This window comes from Neoarius graeffei, chromosome 25 (assembly GCF_027579695.1).
Source record: "Neoarius graeffei isolate fNeoGra1 chromosome 25, fNeoGra1.pri, whole genome shotgun sequence".
NCBI lineage: Eukaryota > Metazoa > Chordata > Actinopteri > Siluriformes > Ariidae > Neoarius > Neoarius graeffei.
Genome location: NC_083593.1, coordinates 22664637 through 22683241, shown reverse-complemented (window position 1 = coordinate 22683241; position 18605 = coordinate 22664637). Strand labels below are relative to the sequence as shown.

At 41.6% G+C, this 18605-nt stretch overlaps 1 protein-coding gene across 2 annotated transcripts in view; it reads right to left on the bottom strand.

Moving 5' to 3' along the window:
* Positions 1 to 13774, bottom strand: part of tmem120aa (transmembrane protein 120Aa) — a 53533-nt gene extending 39759 nt beyond the window's left edge. For both annotated transcript variants that reach the window (XM_060908653.1, XM_060908654.1), the window contains exon 1: positions 13532 to 13774. In XM_060908653.1, coding sequence (XP_060764636.1) covers positions 13532 to 13609 — 78 coding nt within the window. In that variant the 5' untranslated portion in view covers positions 13610 to 13774. The remainder of the gene's footprint in view (positions 1 to 13531) is intronic.
* Positions 13775 to 18605: the final 4831 nt, after the last annotated feature.

Sequence of the window (18605 nt, the reverse complement as noted above, 5' to 3'; positions counted from 1 at the left end):
TGCTGCTTTAAAAGAGCTCCAGATACAACATAACTTTAGTAGTGCTTATCACGCACAGAGTCAAGGGGCCTTGGAACGTTTCCATGCCACCTTTAAGTCTCTGTTGCGTGCGTATTGTACAGAGATGGGACGGGAGTGGGAAGATGGTCTGCCATGGTTACTTTTGGCAGCTAGAGCGGTTGTGCAGGAAAGCACTGGGTTTAGTCCAAATGAACTAGTGTTTGGTCATAAAGTTCGCACTCCTTTGTCAGTCTTGTCCAGTGAATTAGATTCATCTGAACCACCACAAACTTTGTCTGATTATGTGTATGGTTTCCGACGCAGGCTACTTCTGGCTTGTAAGATGGCAAACGAGAATTTAACTGAAGCTCAGTTAAAAATGAAGAAAAATTATGACCGTAAGACTGAAGCTCGTACTTTCAATACGGGAAATCAGGTTTTGGCATTGTTGCCTGTTCCTGGTTCTCCTTTTGCTGCAAAGTTTTCGGGGCCTTATAGGGTTGTTCGTCAGGTGTCTGACACGAATTACGTGGTTGCTATGCCAGATCGTAGGCGTGCAACACAATTATGCCACGTGAATTTACTGAAGCCATACTATACATCAGTACATTCTGATGCTAAACCTGAGGTGTCTCTTGGTTTGTTGGCATCTACATTGCCTAATTCTTCTTTGGTGGGGGAAGAGATGAGGGGCCCTGATGATGCCATGTTACATGCTCATTTGAATAATTCCGAGATGTTGGCCAAGTTAGATGGACTTCTGAGTCAGATGGACTTGCAGCAGAGAGAACAGTTAAAAAGTTTAATTTTGGAGTTTTTATGTTTGTTTTCAGACATTCCAACCTGTACGTCATGGATTGAGCATGACATAGAAGTTGGTGATGCAGAGCCTGTCCGTCAGAGGTTTTACCGTGTTAGTTCTGAAAAGCGCAGGAGCTTGGATGATAGTGTCCAGTATCTTATTGATAATGGTCTTGCTGTACCATCATGTTCAAGTTGGTCTTCACCGTGTTTGTTAGTCAAAAAACCTGACCACACATACAGGTTTTGTACAGATTACCGCAAGGTGAACATGGTCACAAAACCAGACTCGTATCCATTGCCTCGCATAGAGGATTGTATTGATCAGGTTGGTGCAGCTCGGTTTGTTAGCAAATTTGATTTGCTTAAAGGTTACTATCAGGTACCCCTGACTTCTAGGGCACAGGAGATTTCTGCCTTTGTTACACCCAACGGATTATTTTCCTACACGCGTATGCCATTTGGTTTGCGCAACACCCCCTCCACTTTCCAACGGCTCATGAATCGAGTCGTTGCGGGATTGGAGGGGTGCGCTGTGTATCTTGATGATGTGGTTTGTTATTCGGACACGTGGGAAGATCATCTTGCACGTGTTCGTTTATTGTTTGAAAGGTTTGCTGCTGCCAATCTTACTGTAAACTTAGCAAAGTGTGAGTTTGCTCAGGCTACAGTAGTCTATCTTGGCAGAGTAGTTGGTCAGGGTGAAGTGCGGCCTATAAGAGCTAAAGTCCTGGCCATTGATAATTTTCCACGTCCTGTGACTAAAAAGGAATTAATGCGTTTTTTGGGTATGATTGGGTACTATAGAAACTTTTGCCGCAATTTTTCATCGGTTGTCGCCCCTCTGACGAATTTATTAAAGAGTTCAGCTAAATTTCTTTGGACTCCTGAGTGTGAGAAAGCATTTGAAAATGCTAAGGCTCTTTTGACCACTGCACCTGTCCTGTCTGCTCCTAAGCTGGAGGAACCGTTCCAGCTGCAGGTAGACGCTAGTCAGGTAGGTGCAGGAGCTGTTCTCCTCCAAAAGGATGAGGATGGTATAGACCGACCAGTTTGTTTTTTCTCCCGGAAATTTAATTGTCACCAATTTAACTATTCTATTATTGAGAAGGAGGCCCTGGCCCTTATTTGGGCACTCCAACATTTTGATGTTTACGTTGGTGGTGGGGTGCACCCTGTGGTGGTCTTTTCCGACCACAACCCTTTGACTTTTCTTTCGTCTCTGCAGAACACTAACCAGCGTTTAATGCGTTGGGCTCTTTTTCTGCAGCCCTACAATTTATCTATTAGGCACATTAAGGGGTCTGAAAATGTTATGGCCGATGCATTGTCTCGGGCTCCTGATGACTATTAGTGGGATGTTTTGTCTCTTCTCTGGCCTCTGATTCTGTGTCGTAACTTGTGTTTCCTCTCTTGCTATCCAGGCGCCGGGATTTGCTGGATGGAATGCAGTTTGGGGCAGGGAATTTGGGTGGAGGGAGGTGATTTGTTGTGGTGTAGGTGGGGTATCTATAAAAAAAAAAAAGGGTATTGGGTGTACTGGGTTTTTTGGGGATTTCGGTTATGAATAATAGATTTGTTAATGTGAACAGAGTCCCAGAGATGGCTCTCTGTCTTTTGGGGGGGAGTGATGTCACGCCCAGCTTGGTCATGCTGAGAGTGCTTACTCCACCTTTTTGATATATTAATCTTGAACTTGTTCTCTCTCCCCCTCCCGACCTTTAGGAGGAGCTGTTTGGTATCTTGTCACTTTGGCCAAACAGGCGGGACAGTTCAAATACAGCCTATGGCTGTCAGGTTGGGGGGCGTGCTTTGCTGGCATTTTGGTTTGGTTGTTGGGCTGTGTGCTGTTCAGGCCTTCACTGGGAGAAGGCCTGTCCAGCGCATGTTTTCCTTTGTTCTTTCTTATTTTTCTTCTTTTTATTATTATTATTTAATTAAAATACTGCTAAAATTGGAACAACTGTGTGGACTCCCTTTTATGTTATGGTCACTTGAGCCTAGTGGTCGTAACATATCAAAATACAGTGAAGATTTCCCCACTCACTAGATCCAGTATTCAACACAATGGTAACCAATAAAAGGTATAAAACAAACTCATTTTCATGTAAACAAAGTCTCCTTGTTGCTATGCAACAAGGTTGCATACTGTAGCTCATGCATAGCATAGTTCCTGTATGAACCAAAGTGGGAGTAAATCACAAAGCTCTTAAAACATAAATCGCAAAAATAGTTCAAAGTTGAGCGATTTAGTTGCAGATTTCTCAGCACAACCCTGGGAAGAGGAGACTGTAATTGATATCAGTAACAATAAAGATGAATTCGAGGATGACTTACCCCAAAAAGACAGATTCCAAGTTTGTCATGGAAAGTGCTAAGCTGCTGATGTCAGCCCTGTTGACCAAGTCGAGTGAGAGAAAGCTTCAAAGGTGAGTCACGGATTTATATCTTTTGGACGATTACTATGATCTTTCTGCAGTGTGTTGTGGAAGGAGCATCATAAGCATGATGGGAACTGGCTTTAATTTCAGGAGTATACATTTTGAAGCCTTACAGAACCCTAACATTACATCATTATGTTTATATGCAGAGCACTGAAGGCACATAAAAAGTAAGCAACCATAAACCAGGATGAGAAGTTTCCATCACATTCAATTCCAAGACTTTGACAAAGAACTGGAATGTAATTAACGTGTACAGACACAGATAGGTCTTTCGTTTTCATGCCCTTTTGTTTTTAAATTGACAAGCATGAGTTGTCATGTTGACAATTGGATAATTTTCCAACTCATAGGAAGGTTCTATGTTTTGGTCGGTGTGGCATGGCATGGTGTGCTGAGTCCCCGTGGCGAACGCTATGGCGTTGTTAGGCCCCATCACTCGGGCTATAGCCCTGGGTATTTTTGCCCTCAAAAAAAAGTAAGAGGTTAATAGAAAACAACTGACTTGGGTGTCATCTGGAATTCTGAATGTTGTAATATAATAATTCAGCTTAGAATTTGTGTCTTTGTGATCCTAAAGGAGAGATATGCGAATGAGAAAAAAAAATCTCCAAAGCATGCATGAGCTGCTGAGAATTAATCTGTCAAGTTGTTTAAAGGAGGGAAGGGTCCCTTAGTTGGATGACAAAAGGAAAAACTGTTTTAATGCAGAAAGACAAAACAAAAGGAAAAGAAGCTAACAACTATAGACCAATCACCTGCTTATCTATTGCATGGAAGCTATTAACTGGTATTTTAGCTGAAGAGATATACTGCTTCATGGAAGAGAAATCAGTACTACCGGAAGAACAGAAGGGATGCAGGAAAAGATCAAAAGGGACGGCAGATTTAATGTACATACTATAGATAGAATGGTGTTGAAAGAAGTTAAAGTCAAGAAGAGAAGTACTGCAGTTGCCTGGACGGACTACTGAAAGGCATATGACATGGTGCCACATTTGTAGATTATCGAAACTATGTTTATGAAAGAATGTATGAAGTCTTGGAGGGTAGAACTGACAAGTGGAAAGGAAGTGTTGGGAGAGGTAGAGGTAAAGAGAGGAATATTTCAGGGGGATTCTTTATCACCATTGCTGTTCGTGATAGCCTTGTTGCCACTTACGAGCATACTACAAGAGTTGAAATAAGGGTACAAATTCTCTTCAGGAGAAAAATCACCTATAATTTATGGATGATTTGAAGCTGTATGGAGAAAATGAAAAAGCGCTTGATTTTTTTGGTTCAGACAGTCAGAATATTCACAAATGATATTAGAATGGAATTTGGCATTGAAAACACACACACACACACACACACACACACACACAAACATTAAATCCATTTTACTTGAATAACAACTCACGGTTTTTAACGTATGCCCCAGAAATGGATTAATCAACAACATTGTGTAATTGTTGTTTAGATACTGTACATTATTCAAACATTACATTAGTCATTTAGCTGACGTTTTTATTCAAAGCGACTAACAATAAGTGCATATAGCCAAGAGAATCCAAGAGCAACTAGTGCTGAAGTACTAGTGTAAACACATAGCCTACAAATACCATCCGATATCTGAAATGATCAGCGTAGTTAAGAAGTTGAAGTTTGGACAAATACACAGACAAGGAATTATTTAAAAGTTCAAAGTGTTTATTGTCATATGCACAGTAAGGACATGTCCACTTGCACAATGAAATTCTTAGTTTGCTGTCCACCATGAATGCCAATTACAAATAAATAAATAGGCAGAAGAAGTATGGTATGTTTATTGTTTCCAAAGTTTGACAGCATTTGCATCTGCGTTAAAATGGTTAGCCTATGCGTCTCTCCTCACTTTTGCTTCTTGATCCTATACATGAGGCATTACGGTACAGTAGGCTGGTAGAGTTCTATTAAACTAGAGCTAGGTGCTTATGGTTAATATGGTTACAGTTATGGTATTTTGTCCAAAGCGACTTACAATATATAAACACTACATTTATAACCAATACAATAATACAATCACTCTACTCTGACACAGCCTACCTTCCAGATGATAGCTGCTGCATGACCACAGGATTTCCCTTTTTTTGCTCTGGCTATGTTCAACCTCAACCTTTAAGCAAACAAACTTGCCCTCTCTTTTACACATAATTTTGCCAATTTTATTTCTGTGTAGATAATTGTATGTCTCCGTACTTTTGTAGTTCCTTAGCTCACCACCATCAACGCCCTCACTAAGAATAAAATAACTGACAATATCAACGTAGCTGACGTCAGGCCACAACTTCATGCATTCCGGGAGGGTGGACGGATGGGGCACTTTGATCATATTATCCCCAGAGCATGTCAGAAAATTGGACCCATGTCCGATAACTACCTAGCAGTTAGCGTTAGCTTCAAACTTCAACACAGCGAGAGGAAAAAAGATCCCGGTTTCCGCTATGATGCAGCAATGAATCATGGGAAAGGTCAGAGTTTGAGAAAGTTGTGTGCTGTGTCCAAAATCATTCACTACTCCCTACTCACAATCTAGGGAATTCTATATAGAGGACTATATAGCGAGCTCATTTTACCAAACACTTATGGACACTACTCTGCCGCACCGTTATTTGTGTCATTACTGTCACACAATTAAAATGTGCCACATCAATTAAAATGTGCCACATCAGTCGGCTGGTGGGTTTTCAAAATAATAAACACATATTACACAATGTATTTCCCACATTAATAAGCACAAAAGTACTTTGTGTCTGCTGCATCTTTCAGTTCTTTTAAATCAAGGCTGAATACTTTCTTCCTTGCCGCTGCCTTTTATTAAATCAAATTTGAGGCTTTTGATTAATTCCTCACTCTGCACTCCAACTTTTATTCCTGTATTTTATCCGTCTTATTCTATTTTAGCTCATTTTCTTTTCTCTTACTATTTTTAACTGTACTTGAATGTCCGTTTATAATGTGTTTCTTCCTCCGTCCATTCACCCCAACACACAACAATACTATTGCCATTTTCACACTACAACTTATAAAATTGTCTTGTGCCTGTTCTCATAAGGAACCGCAATGCATGATGGTATATATTGCTTGGTTAGTGACCATTGGTTGTACACTACTTTTCACAGTGCATTGTGGGATACCATGAGTCCACTATATAGGGTGTAATCATTTTCACTATACATTCGGACAGCACTGCAAAATGGCGAACTGACTATATCGTCCACTATATAGTGAGTAGTGACTGATTGCAGACACAGCAGTGGATATTGTGGAGCGATCTGAAAACTCACGAACGGCTTTGAATTTTGCACTTTAGAACTAAACTTTTACTATAATTCACAAACTTAGAGTTGAAGAAAGGAAAGCAAAGAAAAGAAAGGTACTCCAAGGAAGGAATATTTTATTTAATTTTTATGGCAATTTTTTTTCATACTTCTCAAATCATAGTCGCCCTTCGGATGACCAAACCTCAACTTTTCGTTGCCCTGGTCAGTTCTTAGTTGCCACTGGTGACTGTGCAACAGCCAAGTTTCAACTCTGATTAAACTGCCAGATGACAAGGTAATAAAAGACAAAGAAACCTGAAGACAAAGAAAGCTACAAATATCTAGAAATATTACAGATTGATATAAGGTAAAATGACGGAAAAGGTCAGAAAGAAGTATAAGAGAAGAGTGAGAAAAGTTCTCAAGACGAAGTTGAACGAGGAAAACATGATTAAAAAGATTAACAACTAGGCACTCTTTAATTAGGTACTCAGCTAACTTTCCAGATTGGATAAAGGAAGAAAAATAAGATATTGATAGGAAGACAAGAAAATTAATAACAATGCATAAGGAATTGCAAAAAGCAATACAAGCAGACTTTACATTCCCAGGAAAAAAGGTGGCAAAAGGACTTTTGAGTGTTGAAGATGCTATTGACCTTGCTAAGCTTGAATTAGAGAATTATGTGAGAAGTAACAACAAAAGCTTGTTAGTGGCTGCAAGACAGATGGAGGATTTTCAAGGAGAGAGTGTGACTGAATTTAAGAATCGAAAGGAAACAGGACTGCAAGGGGAAAAAAACATTACATGGCCAGTTTTTTAGACAAATAGATAATGAGGCAGTAAAAGAGAGATGGTTGTGGCTTAAAGCAACTGGAATAAAACGTGAAACTGAATCATTAATTTTAGCAGCCCAAGAAACAAATGTTACCAAGGCAAAAAGATTGATAAAACACAGGAAGAGACCAAGTGTCGGTTGTGTGGAGAGGTAGACAGAAAAAAATAAGTGAATCACACTAACATGCTCGCTCAAGAGTATATAAACGTAGGCATGACTGGGTGGGAAGAAAAATCCATTGAGAACTGTGCCAAAGGTATAAAGTACCCGTAACAGAAAGACGGTATGAACACCAACTGGAAACAGTAACAGAAAATTATAGTTGTAAGTTACTGTGGGATTTTAACATCCAGACTGACCATGCCATTGAAACCAGACAACCTGATATCGTATTGATTGATAAAGAAAAGAAGGAATGCAAAATAATAGACTTTACCATACCATACAACAGGAGAGTAAATGAAAAAGAGATAGAAAAAAAACAGATCGATAAGTACCAAGACCTAGCAAAAGAACTACAAAAGCTATGGAATATGAGAACAAAAGTCATTCCAATCATAACAGGAGCACTCGGTACAACACCAAGACAATTATCGAAGAGATTAGATGACCTGGGTATAAGAACAAGAATTGGTGAGTTGCAGAAAACTTATCATCCACTCTGCAAAGATCCTCTCTAAAGTCCTTGAAACTTGAGGAATATTATTGATACCAAATTTCATGAAATTACCACCACTGACAAACAGTGAACGACACAATACATTATTAATAATAATAATAATAATAATAATAATGGAGACAGAAACCAACTTGAACTACATAAATTTAAAAAGAGCAGTGCAAAAATCAGTAATAAAGATGTCATAACCTTGGAATGTGTGTGGGTGATAATATTATCTTGTAAAGTTAGATACAACCTCGCCAACATATCGATGCCAATCTCCCTTAAAAAAAAAAAGCCCCAGGAAAACTGGACTGAGCCCGTGATCTTTTCAAGAGGCTTTGCACCGTCACGTGACCCCCATAGCAATGGTAACTGCGGTACGCTTGTAGTGCTCCATTCAGATGAGTTAGTTGTTATTAATCAGTATGGGAAGGTTCTGCTGCGTTTTTGGACGTGCAAATAGTTTTGAACGAAACAAAGAAATCAGGTTTTTTTTAATTTACCAAAAGTAATTCATCATTGGGGGAAAAGATAGAGAAATTTCTAGATGTAGAAGGGAAAAAAAAAACATTCAGCGGGACTCGGTGTCAAACAGAGAGATCAAAAACCCTATGGTATGCTCACTTCATTTCCACGAAGGTAAGAATTCCAAAAAAAAATTATTTCACAACTACAGCAAGGTGCTCAATCATATCCAGTGAAGTGAACATGAGTAACACCACAGCGGCTCTGCAGAGCCGCTTTCAGCGAGGTGTGTTTACATGCGGGAATCCTTTGGAGCACATTGTGCGCGCGCTTGGGACCCAGTCATTATGGGAAACACCTGATACTGATTTGCGCGCAATCATCGCGTGCATGAGCACACAGAGACTTTGTGAAGTATTATCACTGTCACGTTTATTTCTAGCCATGTTTATGACTCTGCTTTCCATTTAGCTTTTGTAGATATCACACCTGCTAATAAACACTCTTCCTGCACTTAGACCCATCTATTGCCGCATACTTGACAGAATACTTGCAAAGTCTCTGTGAAAACAGTGTGCTGATTGCACTCAAATCAGTATCAGGTGTTTCCCATAATGACTGGGTCGCAAGCGCGCGCACAACACATGCCGAAAGATCCCCAAATGTAAATGCACCTCAGTGAAAGCGGCTCTGCAGAGCCGCTGTGTTGTTGTTCGTGTTCACATCACTGGATAAGAATGAGCACCTTGCTGTAGTTGTGAAATCATCATCATAGGGGTTTTTGACCTCTCCGTTCGACAGAGTCCCGCTGAATGTTTTCCCTTTCTACCTTTAGAAATCTCTCTCGGGTTTTTTTTCCCTGATGAATTACTTTTGGTAAATTAAAAAAAATCTGTCTTTGTTTTGTTCAAAACAATTTGCACATCTAAAAACAGCAAAATCTTCCGATACTGATCTTCCCATACATACAACTAATGGCCCTTTTCCACTACCCTTTTTCAGCTCACTTCAGCTTGCTTCAGCTCGCTTCAGCCCGACACGGCTCGCGTTTCGACTACCAAAAACCAGCACGACTCAGCTCGCTTCAGCCCTGCTTAGCCCCTAAAACTCGCACCGTTTTGGAGTGGGGCTGAAGCGAGCCAAGCCGTGCCGAGTGAGGCTGGGGGCGTGAGCAGACACTCCCCTGTGCACTGATTGGTGAGGAGGAGTGTCCTCACATGCCCACACACGCCCCGCGAGCACCCTGGGATCTGTAAACACCGCAAACCCGGAAGAAGAATAATTACGAATTACGAGAATTTCTGAAGCCTTATGCGCCTCGCCTCATCTATACGCTCTTGCCAGTATCTGTTGGCGTTGTCGGTGACAACAAGCCACAGCACCAAGACCAGCAACACTAAGGACTCCATGTCCTCCATGTTTATTGTTTACTATTCGGGTCGTGAGACTACCGCTTAAAAGATCACTGAATCAGTGACATACAGAGCATCGTGGACGAGTTCGCGGAGCGCAAGGCTCGTCGTATGCCCTTCAAATAATGCGCGCAGTAGGCTATTGATGTTTTATTATGAGCCATGTACAGTATGTCGCCTAATGTTTTTTTGTTTCTGAGTTACATGTTCGTTTGAAGGACTTAATGTACAAAATAACATAGTTGCACCCCGTAGTGTTGAAATTGGTAAACACAGTGCATTCAGTGAGGTTTGCACCGCCCTCCTTTTATTTCTGACTCTTCCTGTCACCGTTGCAACCTCTGAGCGCTCATTCGTATGCCCTTCAAATAATGTGCGCAGTATAGGCTATTGATGTTTTATTATGAGCCATGTACAGTATCCTAATGTTTTTTGTTTCTGAGTTACATGTTCGTTTGAAGGACTTGATGTACTAAATAACATAGTTGCACCCGGTAGTGTTGAAATTGGTAAACACCGCAGTTGCGGACATTTTGTAGCCTAAAATGATGTTATGATAAGCTTTAATAAAGGGCCCGGTCATTTGCCCCGCCCCCGGCCCGGCTCTGACTTGTTCCGCCACTGTCACTGATGTCACTGTTTGCGCTGCTTAACGACATCACATGACGTCCACCCACTTCCAGCCAGCACGGTTCAGCGCGGTTGTAGTCGAAATGCAACTCCAACAGCCCCGCTCAGCTCGACTCAGCTCGACTCAGCACGGCACAGCCGTGTTTGTAGTGGAAAAGCGGCATAACTCGGCTGAATGGAGCACTACAAGCGTGCCCCCTATCATGGTGCCCTAGTTACCGTTGCTATGGGGTCACGTCTAGGTAGGGTAGGGATGTGTCCCTACCAATATTCAGCTGCTACTGTGTAATCACGTCAATAAAACCGATGTCCTAACCTGAGCAATGATTATATGGCACACAAAGGGTTAAATGTATGACACTGCTAATAATCCCCCCTCTAACGTAGATATACATTCTCTGATTAGCTACCTGTTTCTCGCTAACTTACATGGTTGGCTATCCCAGCTGTCACTCCATCTGCTATAAAAGCAGCACACTTCCCACAACAGCCGTGACTACCCGCCCATCAACCCCCCGTATCTCACACGTACACACCTGACCTACCCCACGCACCCCCCACTCTCCATCAGCCTACAAATTGAGCTGGACTTCGATGTCCATGCATGATTGCCCTACGACTTGCATGCTGACTTGAGTATCATGGATGACGGCCCCCCTCCCAAGAAACGAGACATTCGTTCATTCTTCTTCAAAGTCAAGAATGTAAGTGCAGGGTTTCCATCGAGCTTTAAAAACTCAACAAAATCCTTTTGATGTATGGAAACCCTTCATAAAAGTATTGCTGCGGCTCCTTAGGCAGGTTTAGCAACGTGACAGGACGCATCAGAGCTAGGCTACTGCATAGCTGCAGAGAAAAGGAATGCTGGAGCAATGTAACTTGGTGTTAGATAATATCCTCGATGAATGAATGTTAAATTTATAGACCTAATGGTTTTACAGAATGTAAGTAGTCAGATGTGCGACTTGCATTTCAGAATCAACAGCGTGACAGCCGCTGAGTCTGCTGCGTTCACCGTTTTACAGAGACCTCTTTCTACTACTACTAGGCTAGGCTAGATACAACAAATCCATGGTCCTTTACTGCCACCTACAGACGAATATTGGTAACTGCAGCATGAACATAAAAGAAGTCACAAGCACATCTGCAGTGAAAATCATAACACACACGTTACGAACACAGAAACAGGCAACAAAAAGACATAATATGGAAAATGGAAGGGCAACAAAAAGACAAAAAATGGGGGGTATACTACAAATGCAATAATAATGTAATCATAATCATGCTATAATAGGCAATCACTAAATTATATATCCAAATATCATTTTAACTAAATTTGAGCTTAATTACAGAATAGAAAATGCCACCAGTAGCACCTATTTATGAGTGTCTCAATAAGGCAGTCAGTGAATTTTGAGACACCCCCCTCCAATGTCAAACAATACAGATATTGAATTTAAAAAAAAAACAATATTTAATGCTAAAAATGCTTAAAGTTTTTAATTCTTATTTTCATGTATTTCTGTGGAAGAGACAGAACGACTGCTTAAACACAAATTAGGAATTGTGTGGTGTAAAAGTAATAAACCATCAGATTCTAGCAATGTTGGGTTAGGTCCCTTGCTCAAGGGCACTTCATGGAGATGTAGGGAGGAGTAAGGGTGGGATTTGAACCTGCAACCCTGGGATCCAAAGACCAACTCCCTAACCATTAGGCCACGGCCACCCTAGTTAACCTATAAGATCTGCATGACATGAAATTATGATTACTAATGGAAAAAAAGACACCCTTCGAAAGCTCTGCCTTGGATCACTTTTGTGTCTCCACCAATGTCAAAATCAAAGTTACTCCCTTGGGTCACGTGACGGTGCAAACCCTCGTGCAAAGTCACGTGGCAGTGCCAAGCTAGAAACGATCCTAGGCGTTATAACTAACGCATGATGTAAAACGCGGTGTCATCCTGTGTTCGGTTCATAAATCGAGGGGAAAATCGGATTCCTTCACTGTTGGTTGTTCCAAGACTCTTCTCGACTCTGTTCAATTGTAAATCAAGTTTTGTGTTGAAGTAAAGGGAGTCCTAATACCTTTTTTGGATAATTCCGTGTTAAAATAATCTTCAGTAATCTCAAACTAGAGGTTGATTTTAGCTTGATGGTGCACAGGACGCCCAACATCAAGTCTCTCTTATTAGAGGTTGGAGTGGAGCCCAAATGTTATATATAATGGACAGGCTTGTATCTGAACAGATATTTAAATTGTGCCAGTTTAGTTGGTACAAAACTGTATTAAGTCCACTTTGATAAATCGGTCACTAAGAAAAAAAAATACAGATTAAGAAAATGCGAAGACTTATTTGACACTATTTTTCGAGGAAAAAAGTGAAGGATATTTTTAAGAGCCCATGGGGAACCCTGCACAAGGCCGTTATTTAAAAATTATACAGTAAACTTTTTCATAGTGAGTATTTAAACAAAACACTTATGCAACTATCAAGTGTTTTGCAACGGCATACGAAGTAAGCAGACTTTTTGCACAGCGTTCCCTTCTTCTGTCAGGTTTTATGGCAGTTTACAGGCATTGTACATGTAGTTTTATAGCGCTATCTACAGGCGTGACATCGTAAGTGCTGGATCTTTTAAGGTGGAACGGAGAATGTGAATCAGCAGCCAACTTCAGCCTCATTTTGTTGGTAGTGTTGTAGACATAGACAATGGTGGACGGGACTTTTCGTCATGAAGTCTGTCAAATATATTACAGAATCCTTCACGATACGACTAATTAGCTACTAGAATGAGGACAAAGTTTTACTTTAGCTATTCAGCACAATGACAGGCTTTCTTAGCTAAGAACGCTTGAATAATTACTGATTCCGCGTTAAACTGGCTAGTTAGCTAGCTCGTTGTAACTGTTCAGAAGAATTATTCGCTGGACAGCCAGCTAAAATGCAGCTATGTGCTTAAAAAAGATAGATAAAAAGAAATTGCTGCCCTCTCACCTGAACTTGCTGGTACTCCTTTTCGAGATCTTCCCATTCCTGTAAACATTCGGTCAAAGAGGCTGGGCTAAATAACATATCGTGAGAGTCGCTGACTGAAGAAATCTAGATAGCTATAGCGTAACGATTTATCCCCCACTTACTCTCGTTGGATTAAATGAAAGTAAATTAGCTCGCACGTTAGTTCGCTACTTGATGGACAGCCGTCGTCTGAGCGCAGGAAGTGGAGCAGAAGGTTCAGTCCCAAATAGAGCCGTATAAGATCGACTGTACTAATGACGTATGGTCCGTTATCTTATACCCTGCTTAGTGCACTTGTGTAGGTCAGAAGTAACTATTTGGTAACGCATGTTATCAAACACCCTCCCCTGCTAGTCACGGGATTTACCAGTATTAAATGAATGATCTCTTATCTCATCATCTCTAGTCGCTTTCTGATTACTAAATCTTATGAACCGGAATTATTGGCACCCTTCCACAGGGTAGACATTTAATATACACTATATTGCCAAAAGTTTGTGGACACCTAACCACCACACCCGTAGGTGCATTTTGAACATCCCATTCAAGATATAGTTCCCCCATGATCGACAGATAGAGAGATAGAACTGTATTATTATTGCACAGTACTGTATTCAGCAATGAAATCCAGAAGTAGTTGTACAGTATATATACACATGCATATAGTTGTAGCCAGAAGTTTACATACAGGGACAGAAATGTCATCATGGACATGAATGTCATGGCAATATTGGGCTTTCATTGATTCCTTTGAACTTTTTTGTTGTTGTTTTGTTTTTTCTGTGGCAGAATGATTGTACAACATCCATCCATTATCTGTAGCCACTTATCCTGTTCTACAGGGTCGCAGGCAAGCTGAAGCCTATCCCAGCTGACTATGGGCAAAAGGCGGGGTACACCCTGGACAAGTCACCAGGTCATCACAGGGCTGACACATAGACACAGACAACCATTCACACTCAATTTAGAGCCACCAATTAACCTAACCTGCATGTCTTTGAACTGTGGGGGAAACTGAAGAACCCGGAGGAAACGGGGAGAACATGCAAACTCCACACAGAAAGGCCCTCGCCGGCCGCTGGGCTCAAACCGAGGACCTTCTTGCTGTGAGGCGACAGTGCTAACCACTACACCACCGTGCCGCCCAATTGTACAACATACATTTTTAATATAAAAAACAAGAATATAGTGCACAAGTTTTAATTTACTTTGGGTTTTCTGAAATCAACACAGGGTCAAAATTATACATACAGGGTCAAAAAGTTACATACATCGACTTAGATTCTTAATTCAGTGGTTACAAAATGTCTTTTAACTTGTCAAAGCCAAGGTATAGCCATGCTCACATAACCTCCTGTTACTGATCATGATTGACTACAGCTCACAGCTCCTCTATTCCACCATAAAAGGGGTTAGTTTGACAGCACTCTTTGGATCAACCAACACACAGTACAATGAAATATCTTGGGTTCATACTGTCTGCGATGAAATACAAATCAAAGTAAATTTAGAAATCACTGCTTTCTTTTTTTATTTGCATTTTCCATACCATTCCAACTTTTTATGATTTGGGGTTGTAAATAAACAAAGCTAACGTCTGAAAATATGTGCAGTAGCTATTGAGCAGATAACAATATGAATACATTATGAATCAAAATTAGACTAATGTCTAGTCTAATCATGAGTTGGGCATCAGTGATTTGTTGTGTGGTTTTCACCGTCCTTTTCGGGGCCTTTTCAGGACACTGTGGAGCTGCCTTACCACACTGTGACGTAGTTGGTTAGGAAGCTCTCATGGTGCAGTGATAGAAACTTGAATCCAGGGTGACCAATGCACTTTCTTCAAGTCAAGTTTATTTGTAGCACTTTTAACAACAGACATTGTCATAGCTTTACAGAAAATTAAAGACTTAAAACATATGAGCTAATTTTATCCCTAATAAATTTATCCATTCTTCAGTCTCCTCAGGAAGTAAAGATGCTGGTGTGCCTTCCATCCATCCATCCATCCATCCATCCATCCATCCATCCATTATCTGTAGCCGCTTATCCTGTGCAGGGTGCAAGCTGAAGCCTATCCCAGCTGACTATGGGCGAGAGGTGGGGTACACCCTGGACAAGTCACCAGATCATTGCAGGGCTGACACATAGAGACAAACAACCATTCACACCTACCATTCTTCAGTCTCCTCAGGAAGTAAAGATGCTGGTGTGCCTTCCATCCATCCATCCATTATCTGTAGCCGCTTATCCTGTGCAGGGTTGCAGGCAAGCTGGAGCCTATCCCAGCTGACTATGTGCGAGAGGCGGGGTACACCCTGGACAAGTCACCAGATCATCGCAGGGCTGACACATAGAGACAAACAACCATTCACACCTACCATTCTTCAGTCTCCTCAGGAAGTAAAGATGTTGGTGTGCCTTCTATCCATCCATCCATCCATTATCTGTAGCCACTTATCCTGTGCAGGGTTGCGGGCAAGCTGGAGCCTATCCCAGCTGACTATGGGCAAGAGGTGGGGTACACCCTGAACAAGTCACCAGATCATTGCAGGGCTGACACATAGAGACAAACAACCATTCACACCTACGGTCAATTTAGAGCCACCAATTAGCCTAACCTGCATGTCTTTGGGGGAAACCAGAGCACCCAGCGGAAACCCACGCAGACACGGGGAGAACATGCAAACTCCACACAGAAAGGCCCTCATCAGCCACTGGGCTCGAACCCAGAACCTTCTTGCTGTGAGGCAACAGTGCTAACCATTACATCACCATGCCACCTGCTGGTGTGCCTTTTTAACCAGAATTGAAGTATCATAGTGCCAGGACAGATCCACAGAGATGTGGACACCCAGGAACTTGAAGCTGGAGACACACTCTACTTCAGTCCCACTGATGTAGATGGGAAAGTGTCTGCTGCTTTTAGATTTCCAGAAATCCCCAATGAGCACTTTGGTCTTCTCACCACTGAGGAAGAGGCTGTTTGGGGAGCACCATGCTGCTAGACTTTGGATTTCCTCCCTGTAAACTGACTCATCATTGTTGCTAATGTTGCTACGTACTTGATGATGGAGTTATGCAGAGGCACACAGTCATGGGTGAACAGGTAGTAGAGCAGCGGACTCAGAACAAAACTCTGTGGGTGGCCAGTGTTCAGGATGAAGGTAGAGGACATGTGATAGCTCAACCTAACAGGCTGAGGTCTATTGGTTAGGAAGTATAGAATCTAACTGCATATGGAGTTGCTTATGCCCAGGTCATTGAGCTTGGTGATCAGTTTAGTGGGGATGACATTGTTAAATGCAGAGCTAAAGTCAATGAACAGCATTTTTATGTACGTGGTGTTGCTGTTATCCAGGTGTGTGAGGGCCAAATGAAAAGTTATAGAAATGGCATCCTCTGTCTACCTTTTTGGACAGTAGGCAAATTGGTGGGAGTCCAGTATACAGTGGGGCAAAAAAGTATTTAGTCAGTCACCAATTGTGCAAGTTCTCCCACTTAAAAAGATGAGAGAGGCCTGTACTTTTCATCATAGGTATACCTCAACTATGAGAGACAGAATGAGAAAAAAAAATCCAGAAAATCACATTGTCTGATTTTTAAAGAATTTATTTGCAAATTATGGTGGAAAATAAGTATTTAGTCAATAACAAAAGTTCATCTCAATACTTTGTTATATACCCTTTGTTGGCAATGACAGAGGTCAAACATTTTCTGTAAGTCTTCACAAGGTTTTCACACACTGTTGCTGGTATTTTGGCCCATTCTTCCATGCAGATCTCCTCTAGAGCAGTGATGTTTTGGGGCTGTCGCTAGGCAACACGGACTTTCAACTCCCTCCAAAGATTTTCTATGGGGTTGAGATCTGGAGACTGGCTAGGCCACTCCAGGACCTTGAAATGCTTCTTACGAAGCCACTCCTTCGTTGCCCAGGCGGTGTGTTTGGGATCAGTGTCATGCTGAAAGACCCAGCCACGTTTCATCTTCAATGCACTTGCTGATGGAAGGAGGTTTTCACTCAAAATCTCACGATACATGGCCCCATTCATTCTTTCCTTTACATGGATCAGTCATCCTGGTCCCTTTGCAGAAAAACAGCCCCAAAACATGATGTTTCCACCCCCATGCTTCACAGTAGGTATGGTGTTCTCTGGATGCAACTCAGCATTCTTTCTCCTCCAAACACGACAAGTTGAGTTTTTTCCAAAAAGTTCTATTTTGGTTTCATCTGACCATATGACATTCTCCCAATCCTCTTCTGGATCATCCAAATGCTCTCTAGCAAACTTCAGACAGGCCTGGACATGTACTGGCTTAAGCAGGGGGACACGTCTGGCACTGCAGGATTTGAGTCCCTGGTGGCGTAGTGTGTTACTGATGGTAGCCTTTGTTACTTTGGTCCCAGCTCTCTGCAGGTCATTCACTCGGTCCCCCCGTGTGGTTCTGGGATTTTTGCTCACCGTTCTTGTGATCATTTTGACCCCACAGGGTGAGAGCTTGCGTGGAGCCCCAGATCGAGGGAGATTATCAGAGGTCTTGTATGTCTTCCATTTTCTAATAATTGCTCCCACAGTTGATTTCTTCACACCAAGCTGCTTACCTATTGCAGATTCAGTCTTCCCAGCCTGGTGCAGGTCTACAATTTTGTTTCTGGTGTCCTTTGACAGCTCTTTGGTCTTGGCCATAGTGGAGTTTGGAGTGTGACTGTTTGAGGTTGTGGACAGGTGTCTTTTATACTGATAATGAGTTCAAACAGGTGCCATTAATACAGGTAATGAGTGGAGGACAGAGGAGCCTCTTAAAGAAGTTGTTACAGGTCTGTGAGAGCCAGAAATCTTGTTTGTTTGTAGGTGACCAAATACTTATTTTACTGAGGAATTTACCAATTAATTCATTAAAAATCCTACAATGTGATTTCCTGGATTCTTTTCCCCCATTCTGTCTCTCATAGTTGAAGTGTACCTATGATGAAAATTACAGGCCTCTCTCATCTTTTTAAGTGGGAGAACTTGCACAATTGGTGGCTGACTAAATACTTTTTTTCCCCACT